The 22,471-nt window shown below is 49.0% G+C and overlaps 1 protein-coding gene across 6 annotated transcripts in view; it reads right to left on the bottom strand.

Annotated features, from left to right (window-relative positions):
• Positions 1 to 22,471, bottom strand: part of PFKFB4 (6-phosphofructo-2-kinase/fructose-2,6-biphosphatase 4) — a 144,563-nt gene that overhangs the window by 37,604 nt on the left and 84,488 nt on the right. For all 6 annotated transcript variants that reach the window (XM_033926493.1, XM_033926495.1, XM_033926492.1 and 3 more), the window contains 4 exons: positions 18,375 to 18,471; positions 17,746 to 17,809; positions 9,939 to 10,013; positions 2,118 to 2,174 (listed from right to left, as the gene is read on the bottom strand). In XM_033926493.1, the coding sequence (XP_033782384.1) occupies positions 2,118 to 2,174; positions 9,939 to 10,013; positions 17,746 to 17,809; positions 18,375 to 18,471 (293 nt within the window). The remainder of the gene's footprint in view (positions 1 to 2,117; positions 2,175 to 9,938; positions 10,014 to 17,745; positions 17,810 to 18,374; positions 18,472 to 22,471) is intronic.

Here is a 22,471-nt window from a genome sequence, read left to right as displayed (position 1 = left end):
TACATAGTAAAAAAACAAAACACACCAGATTGCCTGATTCAATTGACTACAAGAAAAAAAAAAAAAGGTTTGCCATGCACAAGAAAATGTAGCTAGTCTCAACATAGATCTGTGTTTCGAAGCTAGGCGTCTGCCTCAAGAGTCACAAGATCTAGCCACGTGTCTGACTTGTGTATAGGCAAATATTGTCAATGAATCAACATGTGTTGAGCAAAAAGGTAAAACTATTTGCAAGCACTTCGAGGGTTAACAAACATTTAAGTTCTGAGGCAAAGAGCTAAAGCCATTTCATGCTAAAATTACAACTCTTGAGAACAGAAAAAGAAGTCTACAGAGACACACTAGGCAGCCCAGCCCAGCATCTGGTTGATTCACCTGCCCTGCTGCTGTAGGAGTGGACAAGTAGAGCACACTTGATCTAAAACAGTGAACACAAAGACCAAGCGGGATAACTGAGTTTCCTGAACAAAGGGAGATTTCCAGTTTAAAAAAAAAATTCAAATAGGTTTTCCAGATAAACATAACAGTTATATTTATTTATTTTAGTATTTATTTACCGCTTAAGCCAGTGTCTCTCAAACTGTGTGCCTTGAGGCGATTCCAGGTGTGCCACGAGAGATTCCACAATTTTACTTTATTTTTAAAATTTTCATTTATAAGTATACACTAGAATAGATGACATGTACGTTACATATGCAAGAGTCTGTCAATGTTCTGAGTATCTGCATGTGCAAGGATACAACCGCCAAGATAAGCATCATTTTTTGATGTGATTGGTCCTTGAAAACGAAGGGCAAGTAATTTTATTTTTATTATTTTATGCAGTAAAGTTGAGTAACAAAGCAATCAAGGTTTTGTTACCTTTTGGATCTTCTTATTTTTGCAAGCTTGGATTTTCAGCTCTGACAGAAATTAAATCGAAACAAAAAGAGAATGACTGCAGATGGCGGATGATGAAATGTGTTTGCTTGTTGACTGTCAAGCCGTGTTTTGAGTTAATTTGCACTCAAAAACAAGCACATCCATTGCATCGATTAGCAATTCTATTCCATCTATTTTAGTGTCACTGTTGTTACAATCACCCATACATAGCTTAAATAACTTTAAATAAATAACTCTCAAATTTAATTTTTTGTTAGTTATGCAATTTTATAATTTTAATTACAATGTGCCATGAAAAACATTTGCTCCGTTTAGTGTGCCGGAGCTAAAAAAAAGTTTGAGACACACTGGCCTAAGCAGTTTATATTCAGGTACTCTTGCATTTTCCCTATCTGTCCCTGTGGATCCAGGGAACTGCGAGGAGCTTATTTTTGTTCAACTGAACAATAAGGGTTGCTATTTAATAGGTTTTTGGATAAAACAGTGCTCGATTGTAGTTCAGCGGCCCACAGAAACAGGAATCTCCATCTCGCACACAGCAGAGAACAAAAAGAACCAAAAAGGAGAGCCACTTAGGGCAGATTAATTTAGTATGGTTAGAGGAGAATTCCAGGACAGTAATCATTCACTTCCTGTTTTTCATTAAAATATTTTACAAAACAAAGAGTAACAGAGCATCAAACTCAGGACATGCTGTATGCTGCATTTCATCAGTCCAGGACAGAATACACAATCTCCAACAAAGACTGCTAACGAAACCTCAAAAGACACAGACCAAAAGGCAGTAAAAGTCAAGAGTTCCGAGAGTGGTTAACTGATAGACGACAAGCCTGAGTGAAATAACACAAAACATGAACTACTAAAATGTTATAAAAAGTTTGTTAATAAAAAGGGGTATCCTCAGCGTGAGAGGTCAGCGAAGGGAGAAAAGCTCCAGCGCTTTATACAACAGGGCAAAGGTAAACAAACCTCTACCTGAACACCACCACAGGATATCTCACGTGTGCTAAACAAAATAGTGAAAATACCACAGTGAGAACAGTTTTTATGAGAAGGTTTTATGTTGAATGAGGTCTAGGGTTAGGCCTATCTAGATGAGGGCTGAGAGAGAGCCAGGGAAAAAAGGTGCCTGTACGCGACTCTCCCACATTGCAGTCAGCAAGAAAAGCCCATCAATAGATGAGACACTAATCAATGGTGTTAACCATTTGATTTCTGTGTCCTTATATACATACCACAATATTTGTAGCAATGACATCTGGGTCCACACAAACCGACTCCACGAAGAAAGTCTTCATTCCAGGAACCACCAAAGGTACAAGGGGTTAGGAAAAAAAAAGAGGGAAAAGAATTATGCCTTAAGAGTTCAGCTGTGGCATCCTCGCACCCGTTAAGTCAGGTATGGCTCACACATCTTTACATTATAAATGTATTTGCAGTGTATCAAATAAAGTTGAATCTAAGCAGCTTACAATAGAAAAGTAATGCCGGGGAGGAAAATGAAACACACAAAAGAAAGCCCTAATGAGCAGTCAATTTCAAAATCAATTATAGCTTAAAAATAAATGTAAAAACTTTAACCATATGAGGCAATAGAAAGTACAGCAAGCAATATGTGCAAGACAGTGATGAAAGGTTGCCAGATGGAAACTCTGACTACTAGAAAAATAGAAGAAAAAACCACAAAGCAAGCCCACAAGCAGTAGACCTTGGGTTAGGGTTACCTAATAAAATTGGCAAGTTTAAACTTTCAATCTCACAGCCTGGCACTCTTCTACATCTCCTTCCTAAATCCTAAATATCCTAACGTATATTGGTTCTGGTCAAGTATTATGGACAATGGTTTGCCCATCTCTTATAAGGCCATTATTTTGCGCTCCTCGAGCCCAGATAGCAATGTTACTTACCGTAACAGTTGTTATCCAGGGACAGCAGGCAGCTATTCTCACTAGTGGGTGATGTCATCAGACAGAGCCCCGGTACGGACGTCTCACAAGCACGTGTTGCTTGTAGAAACTTAAAGTTTCTAGATGCCCGCACCGCGCATGCGCCGGTGCCTTCCTACCCGGAGATCCGGGCGTGTCTCCTCAGTTCAGGTAGCTAGCCTGAGAAGCCAACCCAGGGGAGGTGGGTGGGACGTGAGAATAGCTGCCTGCTGTCCCTGGATAACAACTGTTACGGTAAGTAACATTGCTTTATCCCAGGACAAGCAGGCAGGTATTCTCACTAGTGGGTGACCTCCAAGCTAACCTCAGTGGGATGGAGGGGGAGTTGGCGACTTAAGAGAATAAATTTTTCAATACTGTTTGGCCAAACTGTCCATCCCGTCTGGAGAGAGTATCCAGACAATAATGTGAGGTGAATGTGTGAACCCTTACAAATTTCCTCGATTGGTGTTGATCTGAGGAATGCTACTGAGGCTGCCATTGCTCTGACCTTATGGGCTGTGACCTTACAAGGAAGTGATAATCCAGCCTGGGCATAGCAGGAAGAGATACAAGCCGCCATCCAATTAGAGATGGTGCGCTTTGATACGGGTCTTCCCAACTTGTTAGGGTCGAAGGAGACAAAAAGTTGAGGAGTGGTTCTGTGTGGCTTGGTGCGATCCAGGTAGAAAGCCAAGGCACGTTTGCAGTCTAGAGTGTGAAGGGCCGATTCTCCGTGGTGAGAATGGGGCTTAGGGAAGAATACTGGAAGTACAATGGATTGGTTGAGATGAAATTCGGAGACCACCTTAGGCAGGAATTTCGGGTGAGTGCGGAGGACCACCTTGTCATGGTGGAATACTGTGAAAGGTGGGTCCGCCATCAACGCCTGGAGTTCGCTGACTCTGCGAGCGGACGTAAGGGCTACAAGGAAAAGCACTTTCCAGGTGAGATACTTCAGAGGGGCCCTGTTGAGTGGTTCAAACGGGGGCTTCATGAGGTGGGAAAGGACTACATTGAGGTCCCAAACTACTGGGGGTGGTTTGAGAGGAGGGTTAACATGGAAGAGTCCTTTCATAAATCTGGCGACCACCGGATGGGCCGAGAGGGGTTTCCCTTGTAGGGGCTGGTGGAACGCCGCAATAGCGCTCAGGTGGACTCGTATGGAAGTGGACTTGAGCCCAGATTGAGATAGGTGTAGGAGATAGTCCAGCACGGAGGATAAGGAAGCTCGCTGAGGTTCCGTTGACTTAGAAACACACCATGAGGAGAATCTGGTCCATTTTTGGGAGTAGCATTGTCGAGTGGCGGGCTTCCTGGAAGCTTCCAAGACCTCCCTCACTTCTTGTGAGAATTGGTGAGGGGTTACGTTGAGAGGAACCAAGCTGTCAGGTGGAGAGCCTGCAGGTTGGGATGAAGTAGTGATCCTTGATGTTGAGTAAGCAGTGAAGGAAACACTGGAAGTGGTACTGGTTCCCTGCTGCTGAGTTGAAGTAGGAGGGAGAACCAAGGTTGTCTGGGCCACCGAGGGGCTATTAGAATCATGGTGGCCCGTTCGAGTTTCAGCTTGACCAGAGTCTTCTGGATCAGCGGGAATGGTGGGAACGCATATAGGAATAGTTTCCCCCAGTTCAGTAGAAAAGCATCTGCCTCGAGGCGATGAGGAGTGTAGATCCTGGAGCAAAACTGAGGCAGTTTGGCGTTGTGGGGAGCCGCAAAGAGGTCTATCTGGGGCGTCCCCCATTGCGTGAAAATTTGGTGAAGGGGGCTGGAATGGAGAGTCCATTCGTGCGGTTGTAGCAGACGGCTTAGTTTGTCTGCTAAGACGTTGTTCTCCCCCTGGATGTATACTGCTCTGAGTAGGGTGTTGTGGCGCACCGCCCAGTCCCAGACTCGTAGAGCTTCCTGGCAAAGGAGGGCCGAGCCCGTGCCTCCTTGCTTGTTGATGTAATACATGGCGGCCTGATTGTCTGTGCGAATGAGGATTACCATGTCGTGGAGTAGGTGTTGGAAAGCTTGGAGCGCATTGAAGATGGCTCTGAGTTCCAGTAGATTGATTTGGTGTAGTCTTTCCGCACTGGTCCAGAATCCTTGGGTGCGGAGACCCTCCAGGTGGGCCCCCCATGCGTAGTTCGACGAATCGGTTGTGAGAACTTTCTGATGGGGGGGAGAGTGCATCAGCAAACCTCTGGATAGATTCGAAGAGGTCATCCACCAAAGTAGAGACTGCCGAAGAGCAGGTGTGACTAAGATGCGTTTGGATAGTGGATCGGACGATTGATTCCACTGTGATGCCAGGGTCCACTGGGGGATCCTGAGGTGGAGTCTGGCAAAGGGTGTCACATGTACTGTGGAGGCCATATGGCCCAGGAGCACCATCAGTTGTCTCGCCGGTAGGGTTTGGCGAGTAGACACCGATTGGCTGAGATGAAGAAGAGACTCCATGCGTTGCCGAGGCAGGAATGCTCGGAGTCGGGTGGTGTCCAGGACCGCTCCGATGAAGGGGAGGGACTGGGTGGGTTGTAGATGAGACTTGGAGAAGTTGATCTCGAAGCCCAAATTCTGGAGGAAGTAGGTTGTAGCCAAGGCCGCCGAAGTGACCTCTGGGGCTGACGGGGCCTTGATGAGCCAGTCGTCGAGGTATGGGAATACCTGTAGACCCCTGTCCCGGAGTGCCGCGGCCACTACCACCAGGCACTTTGTGAAGACTCTGGGGGACGAAGATAGGCCGAATGGTAGCACTCGATACTGTAGGTGCAGATTTCCCACCCGAAATCTGAGGAACTTTCGGGAGGCCGGGTGAATGGGGATGTGAGTGTAGGCCTCCTTGAGATCCAGGGAGCATAACCAGTCGTTCTGCTCGAGGAGGGGGTATAGAGAAGCCAAAGTCAACATGCGAAACTTCTCTTTGACCAGGGACTTGTTGAGGGCTCGAAGGTCTAAAATGGGTCGCAGGTCGCCCGTTTTCTTCGGGACGAGGAAGTACCGGGAGTAAAACCCTCGGTTCAATTGGTCTGACGGGACCGGCTCGACAGCCCGAAGCTGAAGTAAGGTTTGGACTTCCTGAAGAAGCAGGGCGGTCTGCGTCGAGCTTGAAGGATACTCTCTTAGAGGATGGTCCGGGGGGACCCGGTGGAATTGAAGAGAGTATCCTTCCCTTATGATGGTGAGGACCCATAGGTCCGTGGTTATGGCCTCCCATCGATGGTAAAAAAGATGGAGGCGGCCCCCTATGGGAGAGGCCGAGGTTATGCTCCCGGGGGGGGCGTCAAAAGGGCTGGGGAGCCTTAGGTACCGCCGGTGGCTGAGGTTTTTGCTGAGACTTCTGGGGAGGTTGTCTCTTCGCAGGCTGTCTCGCAGCAGGCGTTTGTCTGGGCATGTAACGCCGCTGGTAAATCAGGGGTGGCCTGGAAGGTCGAGACTGTTGAGGTTTGGGTTTGGGCCGCAGGATGGATTGAAAGGATTTTTCATGATCCGACAGCTTCTTGGTAACAGTTTCGATAGACTCATCGAACAGGTCAGCTCCAGCACACGGTACGTTGGCGAGTCTGTCCTGTAGGTTGGGATCCATATCGATAGTACGGAGCCATGCCAGGCGACGCATAGCTACCGCGCTTGCGGCGGCGCGTGCCGAGAGTTCGAATGCATCGAAGGAGGATTGCATCAGCTGGAGGCGTAATTGGGAGAGGGAGGCTACCACTTCCTCGAACTCGAATCGAGCTTGGTTGTCTATGAACGGAGTGAACTTGCGGAGCACCGGCAAGAAGAACTCCAGATAGGAAGAGAAAAAGAAGTTGTAGTTTAGCACCCGTGACGCCATCATGGAGTTTTGGTAGAATTTTCTACCAAATTTGTCCATCGTTCTCCCCTCTCGGCCCGGCGGTACAGAGGCGTAGACCTGGGAGGGATGAGAGCGTTTAAGGGAGGACTCGACCAGTAGGGATTGGTGGGAGAGTTGAGGGCCCTCGAACCCTTTATGGTGCACGATGCGGTATCGAGCATCGAGTTTGCTGGGGATCGCCGGTATGGAATACGGCGTTTCGAAGCACTGCATGAAGGTCTGGTCCAGTAATTTATGCAAGGGGAGCCGAAGCGACTCCGTTGGAGGGTTAGGTAAATGCATGGTGTCCAGATACTCTTTGGAGTATCGGGAGCCCGTGTCAAGGGTCACATCCAGGTCCTCCGCCATTTGTCGGAGGAATGATGAGAAGGACAATTGTTCCGCCAGCGTCGGTCTGTGGGACGGGCTGGAGGAGGAGGAGGCCTCCAGGTCCGTGGACATCGGGGAGTGACAAGGAGAATCGGGCGCCAGTGTCTCCTCGTACTCCGGGCCCCTCGGGGGGGACACCTCTGATGAGGAGTATCCCCTACGTTGCAGTTTTTTCTGCGGTGACACCTCCGAATGGCGTGAGGAGTGCCAGGATGAGTGTCTCGATCGGTGCCCGTCTCGGTGGCGGGACGGGGATCGGGATCGTCTGTGCATCGCATGGTCTCCCGAGGCCCCCAAGTGGATAGGGCTGGAAGCGGTGGATCGCAACTGGGTTTGCGATGCGGGTTCTTGCGATGCTACCCAAGTCTGGTAAGGAGTACGGAAGAACTCTTCCTGACTATGCCCAGGGCTTCGAGTATCGATCGGAGGTCTGGTCCCATGTTGGCGCGGAGGCGTAATGGGTTCTAATGGCGGCATATCGGTAATCGAGGTTTGCCGCGTGGGCATCGCCGCCCTCCCCCGTTCGTCCTCGTCGGTTGTCGAGGTCGAACGGTGTGGGGGAGGGGGAGGGGGCGGACCGCCCCTTTGGACCGGTACCGGGAGGTCACCCTGTATGGCAGCGATGAGCCCGGGTCCGATGGTCTGCATGAGCTCAACGAATTGAGCTTCCAGCGCGGACCGTAGCGAAGCCGATAAGGAGGGATCCGCACCGAAAGGGGGTCCTCCTGCACGGACATCGCGCTCCTTCGAGGCCGAGTGCTTCTGCTTAGTAGCTTTCGGCACTTTGATGACCATTGGTGGCACTGTGGAAGGAAGAGGTACCTGAACAGAGGAGACCGGGGCAGGCACCGACGTCGAGCTCGTGGATGGTGTCGGGGTGAGCGATGCCGGTTTCACCACACTCGATGCAGGAGTGGTCGATGCCGGTTTCGCCCGAACCGGGGAGGTATCAGATGAAGTGGAGGCTGAGGGATCCTTAGCTGCGTCCATCTTGAACATCGATTCCCACAATAGGCAACGCCGCTTGAAAGAGCGTGCCGTAAGGGTAGAGCAAGGCCCGCACGATTTCGGGATGTGGTCGGGGCCCAAACACTGCAAACAGCGCCGGTGAGGGTCCGTGAGTGAAATCGCGCGTTGGCACTTGCTGCACTTTTTAAACCCGGTGATTGGCCGGGACATAGGCCGGAAAATCTCCGCCGCTAGGTCGAAGCCAGTGGGCCTGAGCCACGTGGCCGGCCCGTTCGACCTGCCGGAGGAAATAATCTTCTTTTTTTTTTTTTTGAAAAAGAAAAGTACTGTTAACTGTAATTAAAAGAAAACGAAAACGCGGACAAGGAAGGCAAATTTAACTGAATTCAGCTAGCGCATGAAGAAGTTGAACTTCTCAGCTCCGCGGAAAAGAAAGAACTGAGGAGACACGCCCGGATCTCCGGGTAGGAAGGCACCGGCGCATGCGCGGTGCGGGCATCTAGAAACTTTAAGTTTCTACAAGCAACACGTGCTTGTGAGACGTCCGTACCGGGGCTCTGTCTGATGACATCACCCACTAATGAGAATACCTGCCTGCTTGTCCTGGGATAAAGCTCGATTCTATGAAAGTTCTTTAAAATATCTGACACTATGATAGCTCTGGCTATCCATCACATGTTCAAAATGCCACCTCAAGAAATTCCGCCACAGAATCTGCACCCTCCCCCCCCCCCCGCCCCCGTCATAAGCTGGCACATTTGGAAAGCTTGCACAGGTCCTGCTTCAAGCTTAGTGTGTGCTTAAATGATGGGGAGTGGGGCAGATTCTGAAGTAAGAAAATATTTCAATCTGAACTAGGTGAACACCAACAAATTGAGGGTCCAAGGGGAGATACTTTAAGGTCGATAGTGGAGTAAAACGTTGTCATGTTACAACATTGTTGGATAGCTGGTTTAATCAATTACACAGATTGTGTGATTGCCTTATTTATGATGCCAATAGTTTATCATGATCAGGATGGAACCTGCTTGGAGTGGCAGGAAAGGCTGTGGCCGCTTTATTGAGCAGACTGGGTGGACAGAACAGATCATCAACTATGTTACTATGCTCCAATTTAGCAATATTCAGATTGAAACTCAAATTACTTGTCCATTCCTACCCTTTGTAGGTGTAACAAAGAAAATAAGTGTGCAAAGCACAGCAACCAAGTGATCATTTCTGTAGAACTGAGCATCCCATAGATGACAGGGAGAGGTCCGTCCCCCTCCCCACACATACACAGAGGTTTTTCTTAAACAATCAATCATACAGGTTCCATAACCTGTTGTACCCGGGGTAATGGAGGATTAAGTGACTTGCTATGAGTCACTTGGAGCTGCAGAGGGAATCAAACCCAGTTCACCAAGTTCTCATGCCACTGCAGTAACCATCAGATGACTCCTTTACACCAAAAAATCTGCATATACAGAGTCTCCAGTACCTGCAGCTGTTTACCTGCATATGCATATTCATTGGGAATCACCTGAAAACAGGACTGGCCGAGGGGTCTTCAAAAAAGGTTTGGGAATCCCTGCTTTATGCAAATATGTTTAAGCTCTCTGTGGGCACCCCCTTAATGCTGGTAGCAGTCTACAATTTTCCAGCAGTCATTAAGAGTCACCAAGGAGCTCCTTGAACATGTCACAGATACTGTGACAGACATCCCACAGTGTTTTCAGATTTGTACTCAAGCTACAACCCAAATGAAAAGCAGGCCTACAAGTTCCCCATAGCCCACAGACGTTGACATCACAAAAAGCCAAAAGACCACAGGGTTAAAGTGTCACGTGGGCCCTTTCCTTTCCAGACATGCAGCATGGGTTGGTCTTCTCTCCTGGGCACTCACAGAACCATTTATGCCATAGCCGTGCATCACACTAGAGAAACCTTTACTCTCTGAGCCATCGACTCACCTTAAATCCATTTTGCTCTGCAAATTTCAGAATGGTCTCTCTTCGTTCCCGGGTTGTATTTGTGGCATCAAAAACCTAAACAAAATAAGACACAAGCAAACATGACAGACCAAATCAACAATATCCAAAAATCCCATCAGATTATAATGGTTTAAAAAAAATTGGGATCCCAACATGTAGAAGTTTCTCTAGAACTGTCAGTCCTATCTTGTAATGATTAAGTGCTGAATATCACACAACCAGCTATGCTTTAGCCCAGGGGTTCTTAACCTGTCCTGGGGGTTTCCAGATATCCCTAAATCAGTTAGGTATAACCCAAGTATGAACCTTAGAGATTGGAGGGCAATCCACTCAAATAGCTATTGAGGTAATAAACCACAGTTCATATAATGTTTTAAATCCACTGCCCAGTCACGAGTCCCAACAAATTTAATGCTTAAACTTTAGTCCATGCTCACATCAACCTTTGTTCTTGCAATGAGAGTTTGGGTCTGGAGCTTAGTGAAATTCATAATTATGCAGAAATTAACATCAGGGAAAAGAAAGCATGTGGCCTCTGTTTTGAAAAGTTTGCATTGGCTACCGGTACATTTCAGAATTAAAATTTAAGGTGTTATGTTTGGTACATCAGATTCTGAATTTTGATTCGCCCTGTGGTTTGAAGCAATTAATACAAGTGAACCAATCTAAGCAGGTTTTAAAGTCTGAATTAGCTATTAAGTTGGATACAGGTATTTGCAATGCAGTGCATTAACGGCAGAGAAGGCAAACAGCATTTTCATGTGTAGCATCAGGGCTATGGAATAAAGAATGACACGGTGACAGAATTTGTCTTTGTCCCCGTGGATAACCAAGGGAAATCACCCCGTGTCATTCTTTAAGGAGAGAGGAAAGAATCAGAGTATGAATGGGCAGAGCCACTGACCCTCAAGCTTTCCATTGAAGAATGCTGGTGTAGGAGAAGGAGAAATTAGGTTCTTACCTGCTAATTTACTTTCTTTTAGCTTCTCCAGACCAGTAGAGGTTAACTTTACGAATGGGTATATATCTAATCATGACCAGCAGGTGGAGACTGAAAACAAAACTTTGGGACAGTATATCCTAGCCCCTCCTCTCTATTTCCCTCAGTCTGCCGAATAGCCAAGCAGAACCAAGAACTGGAAAACAACAGAGAGAAAAAACAATACTCCAAAAGGAGTAACAAATAACATACCCAAAATGCTGTTGGAAAATGCAGAGGAGAAATTCCCGAAGGAAGAATGTCCCCACAGCTCGCCAGCTAAGCCAGCCGAGCCACAGCCGCTGTTCTTCAATTCTCCCCGGCCCTAGAAAAATACTAGAACCCGCAGCAAAAACCAAAAACTGCCCGCGCAACAGCCCCAACAACAACAACAACAGACAGGGTGGGGACCTCTACTGGTCTGGAGAAGCTAAAAGAAAGTAAATTAGCAGGTAAGAACCTAATTTCTCCTTCTTTAGCACTCTCCAGACCAGTAGAGGTTAACTTTACGAATGGGACGTACCAAAGCAGTCCCTCTCACGGGCGGGACCCCCGAAGGGCCGATACCAGTACACGCTCACCGAACACCGCGTCCCGACGCGCCTGCACATCAACCCGATAATGACGAACAAAGGAATGCAAGGAGGACCAAACCGCAGCCTTACAAATATCCACTGGAGGCACGAGCGACGACTCAGCCCAAGAAGCCGCCTGACCCCGAGTGGAATGAGCCTTGAGAAACTCCGGAACAGGCTGCTGTTTCAGAAGATAAGCGGAAGCAATCGTCTCCTTGATCCAGCGCGCAATAGTAGCCTTAGAAGCGCCCGCTCCCCGACGAGGACCCGCCAGGAGGACAAAGAGATGATCGGACTTCCGGAATTCCTGGGTCCGCTGCACATAAGAGCGAAGGACCCGACCGACATCCAACTTGCGCAGCTGCCGTTGCTCAGAAGAGCCCTCCCGACCACCCAAGACCGGGAGAACCACCGATTGATTGACATGAAAAGGAGAAACAACCTTCGGCAGAAAGGAAGGAACAGGCCGCAAGACGACCCGCTCCCTAGAAAACTCCAAGAAGGGAGCCCTACAAGAGAAAGCCTGCAGCTCAGAAACACGCCTAGCAGAAGTAATGGCCACCAAAAAGACCGCCTTCAAAGTAAGGTCCTTCAAAGAACAGTCATCCAAGGGCTCGAAAGGCGGACGCACCAAAACAGAGAGAACCAGATTAAGATCCCAAGAGGGAACCGAGGGCCGTAGGGGAGGCCTAAGCAACTTGGCCGCCCGCAAAAACCGAATCACATCAGGAAGAGCCGATAAACGCTGACCTGACACCAACCCTCGAAAGGCCGACAGGGCCGCAATATGAACCCGGAGAGAAGACCAAGCCAGGCCTCTATCCAGGCCATCCTGCAAGAACTCCAGAATGTTAGGCAGATAAGCGCGAAAAGAGGTCACTCCCCGCGCCCGACACCATTCCTCAAAGAGACGCCAAACCCGCACATAAGCCCGAGAGGTAGAAAGCCTCCGGGACCCCAACAGTGTAGAGATCACCTTGTCTGAATATCCCTTCTTGCTAAGGCGACCCCTTTCAAGAGCCACGCCGTAAGACAGAAGGGAGACGGGTCGAACATGGGAATGGGACCCTGCATCAGAAGGTCGTCCGAGAGAGGCAGAGGAAGAGGATCCGCTACCAGGTGCCTCACCAGATCCGCATACCACGGACGGCGAGGCCAATCCGGCGCCACCAGCACCACCAAACCCGGATGGTGAACAATGCGAAGAAGCACTCTGCCCACCAGCGGCCAAGGAGGGAACACATACAACAGCCCCTCCGTTGGCCACTGCTGGACCAGAGCATCCAGACCCTCGGCCAGACCGTCCCTGCGACGACTGAAGAAGCGGGGCACTTTGGCGTTGCCACCCGTGGCCATCAGGTCCATCAGGGGCTGCCCCCAAGCCTGCACTATCAACTGAAACGCCTCGGCGCCGAGACACCACTCTCCTGGATCTAGAAAGTGACGACTGAGGAAGTCTGCCTGAACATTTTCTACTCCGGCTATATGAGAGGCCGAGAGGTCCAGCAGATGGGATTCCGCCCAAACCATGAGCAGAGCCGCCTCCTGCGCCACCTGAGTGCTCTTGGTGCCCCCCTGACGATTGACCTAAGCCACCGCCGTGGCATTGTCCGACAGCACTCTGACCGACTTGCCCAGCAACAGGGAGTGGAAAACCAACAGTGCCAGACGGACCGCTCTGGTCTCCAACACGTTGATCGACCAGGCGGCCTCATCCGCGGACCAGGTGCCCTGAGCTGAGTGACCCAAACACTGAGCCCCCCAACCCAGGAGACTCGCATCCGTCAGGAGCACCGTCCACTGCGGGAGATCCAGACCCACCCCCTGAACTAGGTGAGGGGTCTGGAGCCACCAACGCAGACTGCAGCGCGCCAAGCCTCGCAGGGGGACCGGAACATCCATCCCGTGCCTCTGGGGAGACCACCTCCGGAGCAGAGCATACTGGAGAGGACGCATGTGGGCCCGCGCCCACCTCACCACGTCCAGGGACGCCGCCATCGACCCCAAGACCCGGAGGAAATCTCGCGCCCGAGGACACCGGGACGCCAAAAGCAGGCGAATCTGAGATTGCAATTTGCTCACCCGGCCCTCTGGGAGGAAGACCCTCCCCAAGGAGGTGTCGAACAGCACCCCTAGGTACTCCAGACGCTGAGCCGGGACCAACCGACTCTTGGAAAGGTTGACCACCCAGCCCAGCGACCGGAGAAACTCCACCACCCGAGCAGTAACCCGGGAGCTTTCCTGCAACGACTTTGCCCGAATTAACCAGTCGTCCAGGTAGGGGTGTACCAGGATGCCCTCCGACCGCAAGGCTGCCGCGACGACCACCATCACCTTGGTGAACGTCCGAGGAGCCGTGGCCAGCCCAAAGGGAAGCGCACAGAACTGAAAGTGCCGACCCAAGATCGCAAAGCGCAGGAAACGCTGATGAGAGGCCCGAATGGGAACATGCAAGTAGGCCTCCGTCAGATCGAGAGAAGTGAGAAACTCCCCCGGCTGAACCGCCAGAATGACCGACCGCAGAGTTTCCATACGGAAAGAGGGAATCTTGAGAGCCCTGTTGACCCCTTTCAAATCGAGGATGGGCCGAAAGGTCCCCTCCTTCTTGGGCACCACAAAGTAAATGGAGTACCTGCCCGTGCCCCACTCCGGAGGGGGCACCGGAACAACTGCCCTGAGATCTAGCAAGCGCTGAAGGGTCTGGCGAAAAGCCTGCGTCTTCCCCGGAGTCTGACATGGAGAAGCGAGGAAAAAATCCGGCAGAGAGCGGGCGAACTCCAGGGCATAACCGTCCCGCACCACCTCCAGGACCCACTGATCGGACGTGATCTCGGCCCATTTGGGGAAAAATTCACGCAGCCGGGCCCCCACCGGAACCAAAGGGGGCGCCGGCAAGGCGTCATTGTGCAGGACGGGAAGCGGGGGAACCGGCGGAGGGATTCCCTGCCCCCCGACGGGCCTCCCGAAAGGGCTGCATGCGCTGGAAGAACCGACCCCGGGAAAATCCCGGAGACTGGAAAGAAGCAGCCCCACGCCCAGGGCGATACTTGCGAAAATCCCGCAAACGCCCCCGGGCCGCACCCCCCCGAGACGCCGGACGGGCACGGTCCTCCGGCAGACGGGGAACTTTCGAGTCCGACAAAGTCTGAATCAACTTATCCAAGTCCTCTCCAAACAAAAACGACCCCCGAAAGGGAAATTTAGTAAGCTTAGCTTTGGACGCAGCATCCGCCGCCCAAGCGCGCAGCCACAACACACGCCTTGCGGCCACGCCAAAAGCCATAGACTTAGCCGAGATCCGCACCAAGTCATATAGAGCATCTGAGAGGAATGAGGCCGCCATCTCAATCTTCGCTACCTCCTGATCCACCAGAGACCAGTCGTCAGACTCTCGATCCAAGACCCGCTCCGCCCACCGAAACACGGCGCGAGCGACCAGTCCCCCACAAATAGCCGCCTGGACCCCAAAGGCAGAGACCTGAAAATTTTGCTTAAGGATGCTCTCCAATTTGCGCTCCTCAGAGTCCCGCAAGGCAGAACCGCCCTCAACAGGCACGGTATGCCGCTTGGAAATTGCCGAGACCACCGCATCCACGACTGGCGAAGCTAACGTAGCCCGATCCCCTTCCGGAATGGGATACAGGCGAGCCATGCTGCGCGCCAGCCGAAACGGCGTCTCCGGCGTTTTCCACTGCTCCAGAATAATATCCCGAATATCCTGATGCATAGGAAAAGAGCGGGAAACGGAACGGATCCCCCGTAACAGGGGGTCCCCCACACGCGGAGTCTCCGGCGGCGCGTCCTCAAAACGCAAAACCGAAGAAACCTGCTGAATAAGGTCAGGCAGCTCATCTTTCTGAAAAAGGCGCACCACGGACGCCTCGTCACTGGAGAACGGGAAATCCGACAACCCGCCGCCAGCTTCCGTCCCCTCCAGAGAGTCCTGGAACTCCTCAGAAGGGTCCAGGTCCTCCTCCAGACCGACCCGTTCCTCCGACCACAAATTCTCGTCCCACGACACCCGCGGACGCTTGGACAAGGGAGGCGGCGGAGGGGACATCACGCCAGACGAAAGAGGCAAAGCCGCAGGGAGCGCGGAGGAAAACCCACCCCCCGAAACCCCCTGGGCGCAACCGGGACCCCCAGCCGCCTGAAAATAGGCTCTGCATAAAGAAAAGAAAAATTCAGGAGAAAAACCCCCCGAGGGTCCCAAGGGACTCCCTGCCACAGCAGGGGACCCAGCAGAACCTTGCCCCTGCATAGTCAAAACAGGGGGAAGGTCACCTGAGGTGGAAGACAAAATGGAGGGGCCAGACAGAGAAGATGGCGGTTTTCCCGCCAAAAAAGCTCCCTCCATAGCCTGAAGCGGCTGAGAAACCTGAATAGTCTCAGCCGCTAAAGCAGGCAAGCCGGCATCAGCTGTCAAAAAATCAGCTGAGAGGGAATCCTTCGGGGAATCCCTCCGTGGGCGGTTGTGGAAGACCGGGCTTCCCCACTGCTCCAAGCCGACTCGCGAGGCACCATCGGCGGGGAGCTCTGGGCGCCTGCAGCCGCTGCCGACGGAGCTCCACCACCTCACCGACCCAAACCGCCGAGTTCAGGCCGGCCGCGAGTGCCTCGCGGCTGGACTAAAATTGTGTCCTACTCCCCCGGAGAAGGGCACAATTGCTCCATACGCGACCTAGCTATAAAAAAGTGCTGGTTACATGAAAAAATACAGTAAAATACAGTTTTCTTAAAGGGAAACAACCCTTCAGACCAGCACTACCTCAGGATTTTTTTTTTTTTTTTTTTTACAGAACAGACTCCACAGGCTCTCGAAGCAATATGCCTTGCTTGATTTAGGGGGCAAGGCTTACTGCTGAGGCTCCTCTAAAAAAATGTGGGGAGGTGGAGGAAGTGGGGGGAGGGACCCCGCTCGTGACCCGCCGGGTTTAACACCCCCGAGGTCGGACGAACCCCCAAACAGAGTCCGCCCAAGCTCCGTCCGGCTAAAAACAGGGACAATAAACCCCCTAAACAAATTCCAACAGCCCTACCAAGGGAGATGGGTACAGATCACTCAACACCTGCTGGAGACTGAAAGAAGACTGAGGGAAATAGAGAGGAGGGGCTAGGATATACTGTCCCAAAGTTTTGTTTTCAGTCTCCACCTGCTGGTCATGATTAGATATATACCCATTCGTAAAGTTAACCTCTACTGGTCTGGAGAGTGCTAAAGAACTGGGGTTGAGAAGGACACTAAAGAATGACATGGGATGATTTTCTCACACTGGGACAGATCAAAGGTCCCATCAAGCACAGGATCCTGTGTCCAACAGTGGCCAACCCAGGTCCCAAGTACATTGTAGAAACCCAAAGAGTAGCAAAATTCCAGAGCTGAGATTGTGATGTCATAATGCCTCTTTCCACCAATGCCTAAGAGACAACATCCTCACTGATGTCACAATGGCTTGACTCTCCTATACTTGGCTTACATAAAAATATAAGATTTGCCATAGTGAATGACACGGGGACAGAATTTGTCTCTGTCCCCGCAGTTAACCACAGGAAACCATCCTCTTGTCATTCTTTAAGGAGAGAAGGAAGAAAGAGTATGAATGTGCAAAGCCACTGACCCTCAAGCTTTGCATTGAAGAATGCTGGTGTAGGAGAACTGGGGTTGAGATAGACACTAAAGAAGAACATGGGATGCTTTCTCACAGTTATCCATGGGGACATGAGAGAGATCTGTATATAATGGAAGTGACAGGCATGCAAATCTGTTCATGCATATTCATTAGGGCTATGCTGAAATTTAATTGGCCGGGTGGTCCTCCAGGACAGGGTTGGGGACAACTGAGCTAAAGCATAGCTGGTTAAGTGTGATTTTCATCACTTAACCAGTACGAGACACCACATAAAGACAGGACTGACTTCTATGCAGTCCTGTTCATGCAGTTACCTTAGCAGGTTAAGTACTGAATTGGCTCTTAACTGGCTGAGGGCTGACTCCACCCTAAGAACAGCCAATTTTGAGTTCAGCGCTATCCAGATATTTTCAGCAGTTAATCCCAAACAAACAGTTTAACCAGCCAGAAGCCAATTCTGGCCGGTTAAATTGCTTTGAATATATCAACCCCTCGATTTTTAGTTAAATTGTATTGCATTATCTGGTAGCTGTTTAGAGAAGTTATTCATTATTCGAAAAGCAGGATACATTATCGGATAAAGTAGTAACGGGAATACTCACAGCCACGTGGCCTCCTTCGCTGAGGTACTGCCTGACATCAGCTAATGCCGACAGAGCACACTGTCTGAAGGAAAAAAAAAAAGCAAACAAAAGTGCAGCAGAAATTAATGCCACAGGTCAAACTGAGAACACAAACATCCCACGTTTCCAGATATTCCATACTGGTTTTACACGCCCTTCAAAAGCAGCATATGCACTGCCGGTTCAAATGAATTCAGGAACAGAGTCAACACCGCTGACTCTCCACCCCAAACACAAACCTATTAAGCTGAGGCTGTGAGAAAGGTAAATAAACCAGAGTCCTGATATAGGGGAAAACACCCTCCAGGGATTCAAGACAAAGTTAGACAACTTCCTGCTGAACCAGAACATACGCAGGTAAGGCTAAACTTAGTTAGGGCACTGGTCTTTGACCTAAGGACCGTTGCGTGAACGGACTGCTGGGCCCGATGGACCACTGGTCTGACCCAGCAGCGACAATTCTTAAGTTCTTATGCAAGTTAAAACAGTGAAGACGACTTATTAACACTGGACTTCACCAAGATCAATACAAATGCTGGCTATGCTAATCTGCTCCTCCTGGGATTCAGGTCCAACTTGATCAGCATGGAAGAAGAAGACCAACTTACTTCCTTATTTTCTGCCCTTCCTCGTTGTCAGGAAGGAAGAACTCGAAGGACCTGAATGACTTCACAAAGTCACGTCGATATTGACCAACGTTAAACTCTAGGGAGAGAGAGAAAAAGGGCATTAGCAAAAGCTGGCTCCATCACATCTACCACAACAAAACATTTTAATTACTTTGAGTCAATGCTTGGTAGTATTCTGGAGAGGTGGTTGGGGTCCCGAGTCTCTGCTTGCACTCTCATTTTTCTTTTAAACATGTTTGTATACCAGTTCTGATGAAGTCATTCAAAATGAGATGAACAGCAGCAATAACTGAGTATTCAAACGCCAACACCAGCGTTAAAGGCAATTAGTGCCAGACTAGTGTGTACATTATGTGCCGAATGGTCTAATGGTTTCCGTGCGGGCACTGAAACAGTTAATGCAGACCACAGTTAAAAGCATGTTATATGATAATCAGGCCTTGCCCAGTGCATCCCAGGATGCACTGCCCAGGGCAGGCCACCACCATTGTGATGATGACAGCCCAGAAAAGCAGGAGCGAGCGGCTTCATGTTTGCTTCTGACTAAAGTTATGTGGGGAGGAGTGGGTGGGTGGACTAGATTACCCCAAGACCTCCAGGCCAAAGTTACTGGGGGGAATGGATTAAAACGTTCATGAGATTGTAAGCTCTGATGAGCAGGGACTATCTAATCAAATAGGCAAACAGGGCAAGTAGGGGGTTAGGGAGTTTCTCAGGCACGGGAACTTTACAAGCGAGTGGATTTCAAGGACTACACCAGTGGTTCCCAACCCTGTCCTGGAGGCCCCCCAGCCTCAAAAAAAGCCAACAGGATGCTGGGCATCATAAAGAGGGGCATAACAACCAGGACGCGGGAAGTCATCATGCCATTGTATCGAGCGATGGCGCGTCCACATCTGGAATACTGCGTTCAGTATTGGTCGCCGCACCTCAAGAAAGACATGGCGGTACTTGAGAGAGTCCAAAGGAGAGCAACGAAACTGGTAAGAGGGCTGGAACACTGCCCATACGCCGAGGTTGGATAGGCTGGGGCTCTTCTCTCTGGAAAAAAGGAGGCTCAGGGGAGATATGATAGAGACCTTCAAGATCATGAGGGGCATGGAGAGGGTGGATAGGGACAGATTCTTCAGACTGAAGGGGACAACAGGTATGAGGGGGCATTCGGAGAAACTGAAGGGAGATAGGTTCAAAACAAATGCAAGGAAGTTTTTCTTCACCCAAAGGGTCGTGGACACTTGGAATGCGCTACCGGAGGAAGTGATCAGGCAGAGTACGGTACAAGGATTCAAACAGGGATTGGACGGATTCCTGAGGGATAAAGGGATTGTGGGATACTGAGAGAGGTGCTGGGATGTAACACAGGTATAGAAAGCTAACCAGGTAATAAGTATAGAAACCCAACCAGGTCGTGCATGTGAAAGACCGGAGGGTTAGGACTTCGATGGGAAGATAGGACTCAATGGGAAACCAAGGTGGCAAGGGGGCCCCTTCTGGGATTCAGACAGGTTGTGACCTGTTTGGGCCGCCGCGGGAGCGGACTGCTGGGCAGGATGGACCTATGGTCTGACCCGGCGGAGGCACTGCTTATGTTCTTACCTGTTGTATGCTCAAGCGGTATAACAAGTTTTAATAAAACATAAACAAATGTAAGTATTGAGGGTTGATTCACCCTCCAGGAATTCATCCTGCAAAGATTACAGAGGGCATAACCAGGCCAATTCCCTGTGAGCCTGCAGGTACTATTCCTCAGATCCACTTAGCACATGACACCTGGTATTGCAGAGAGAACGTCTAGTCTCCAAGTAAGAATAAAGCCATTAAACAGCCCAGTGACAAGTGTGGGGCTTCTGACTCAGATAGGAAGGTTTGTCAAGACTACAGCGAGACAAGACTCTCCATGTGATCTCAACCAGGTCAATGAATACACCAAACCCTACTCCTATCAGCTGGAATTTATTTTAGTTCACAGGCTTGATATACCACATAGGGGCCAACAGAGACTGCTATGCAGTTTACAGTCAGAAAAAAATAAGAGGGACAGGAAGTTGACACGAGGTAGAAAAAGAGGCTAAATTAGGAGAAAAGCCAAAGGATTCAGCAAAAATGTGGGTTTTGAGCATTAATATGAATGTCATCAAGGAAGATTATGACCTGAGGTGGGGTAGGAGGGAGTTCCATAGTTTGGGACCCAGTTACTGAAGGCAATTTCACAGGAAATATTAAGTTGGCAAGAGGTGCGTGAGGGAAGGGAGCGGGGATTACTGTTAGAGGAGGGAAAGAATGCAGTGGGTCATAGGTAATGAGAAGATTGTTGATGTAGGCTTACAGTGAAATCCTATAGCCCACTGGTCCCAAAACTGCTTACAAACCAACGGCCCAGCTATTCAATAGAACTAGCCAATGATAGCCAACTAATCTGTATATTCAATACCGATAAACCTGCACGTTTAATCACCTCACTTGTCATTAGAATTTTTAGATCATTTATAAACATGTTAAATAGCACCAGTTCCAGTAAAGATATAGTCACTTATATCGTGCAGTTTTCTACAATGAATCTATGCGGTTTACAGTAAGAACATAAGAATAGCCTTACTGGGTCAGATCAATGGTCCATCAAGCCCAGTATCCCGTTCTCACAGTGGCCAATCCAGGTCACTAGTGCCTGGACAAAACCCAAAGAATATCTAATTGGAAAGACTGTTCTAGATTGAATTGTAATTTTTGGTGGAACTCAGTTTGTCATATGTATAAGATGGAAAGATTTTTTGCGATACAGAGGGGGTATTTTAAAAGATTTCAAGAGGTGTGGAGGCCATTAATTGAATATTATAACGAGTAAAGTTTATTCTTTTTCCTTGGGGATAATATATAGAAATGGGATGGGATGGGAGGGATAGGGAGGGAAAAATATTGGAAAGATGCTGTTATGAAAAATAAGGAGATATATGTAATAGGATGGGATATTTATTGTTGTGCATTACTGGGTATAATAAAATGTTTAAAGTGTTTGAGGAAGAAGGATGGGGGGAGGGACAGATTTCATGTCAGATTAATTGTATTATCAAAAAGGGATGTATAATTATATATAAATTTGGAAGGAATATTTTATTGATATGGAAAAGGGTGGGAGGTGGGGGGGGGAATAAAAACATGTGTAATAATATTGTTTAAGAATGCCAAGTGTGTTATGTAAATTAATTGTAATAATACTGTACACTTGTTGAAAGAAATAAAAAGGAATAAAGATTTTTAAAAAAAAAACAAAACCCAAAGAATAGCAACACCTCGTGCTACCGATCCAGGGCAAGCAGTGGACTTTTAACGCCAGGAATTTGTCCAAACCTTTCTTAAAACCAGCTATGCTAGCCTCTCTTACCACAACCTCTGGCAGTGCGTTCCAGAGCTTAACTCTTCTCTGAGTGAAAAAATATTTCCTCCTATTGGTTTTAAAAGCATTTCCCTGTAACTTCATCGAGAGCCCATTTCCTGCAAGTACAGTTCATTTTTCCAGATGCTATGGGATGTTTACAGGGTTCAAAATTGGGTTTACGACTAGCAAGAATTGAGAGAAAGACTATAAGGAGAAACGGTAAGTTTTAGGCATCTTCTTGAAGTTTCAAATTCAAGTTTATTTTTAACTTGTTGAATTGCTTAATTTAAATTGCTAAGCGATTTACAGATAAAAAATAGATACAACAGATTAATTATAAAAGGATACATAAATTTAACACATTATCATACAGAATAATAAATAAAATCATACAAACTAACTGAGGAATAGTACCTGCAGGCTCACAGGGAATTGGCCTGGTTATGCCCTCTGTAATCTTTGCAGGATGAATTCCTGGAGGGTGAATCAACCCTCAATACTTACATTTGTTTATGTTTTATTAAAACTTGTTATACCGCTTGAGCATACGACAGGTCTAAGCGGTTTACAATTTAAAAAAAATAATCAATATAAGAGAACTCCAATATGACGTAACTTGCATTCATACACTGCAGTTAATTAGCCCAGCATCTGTTTACTAAGTGGTAGTAGGTTGTGCCAGTGCCCAGACATGGCTAGACAC

The sequence above is a fragment of the Geotrypetes seraphini genome, chromosome 17, assembly GCF_902459505.1.
Source record: "Geotrypetes seraphini chromosome 17, aGeoSer1.1, whole genome shotgun sequence".
In the NCBI taxonomy this organism is placed as follows: Eukaryota; Metazoa; Chordata; class Amphibia; order Gymnophiona; family Dermophiidae; genus Geotrypetes; species Geotrypetes seraphini.
Note: the sequence above shows the minus strand (reverse complement) of the source record. Positions and strands in the feature narration are given on the sequence as shown.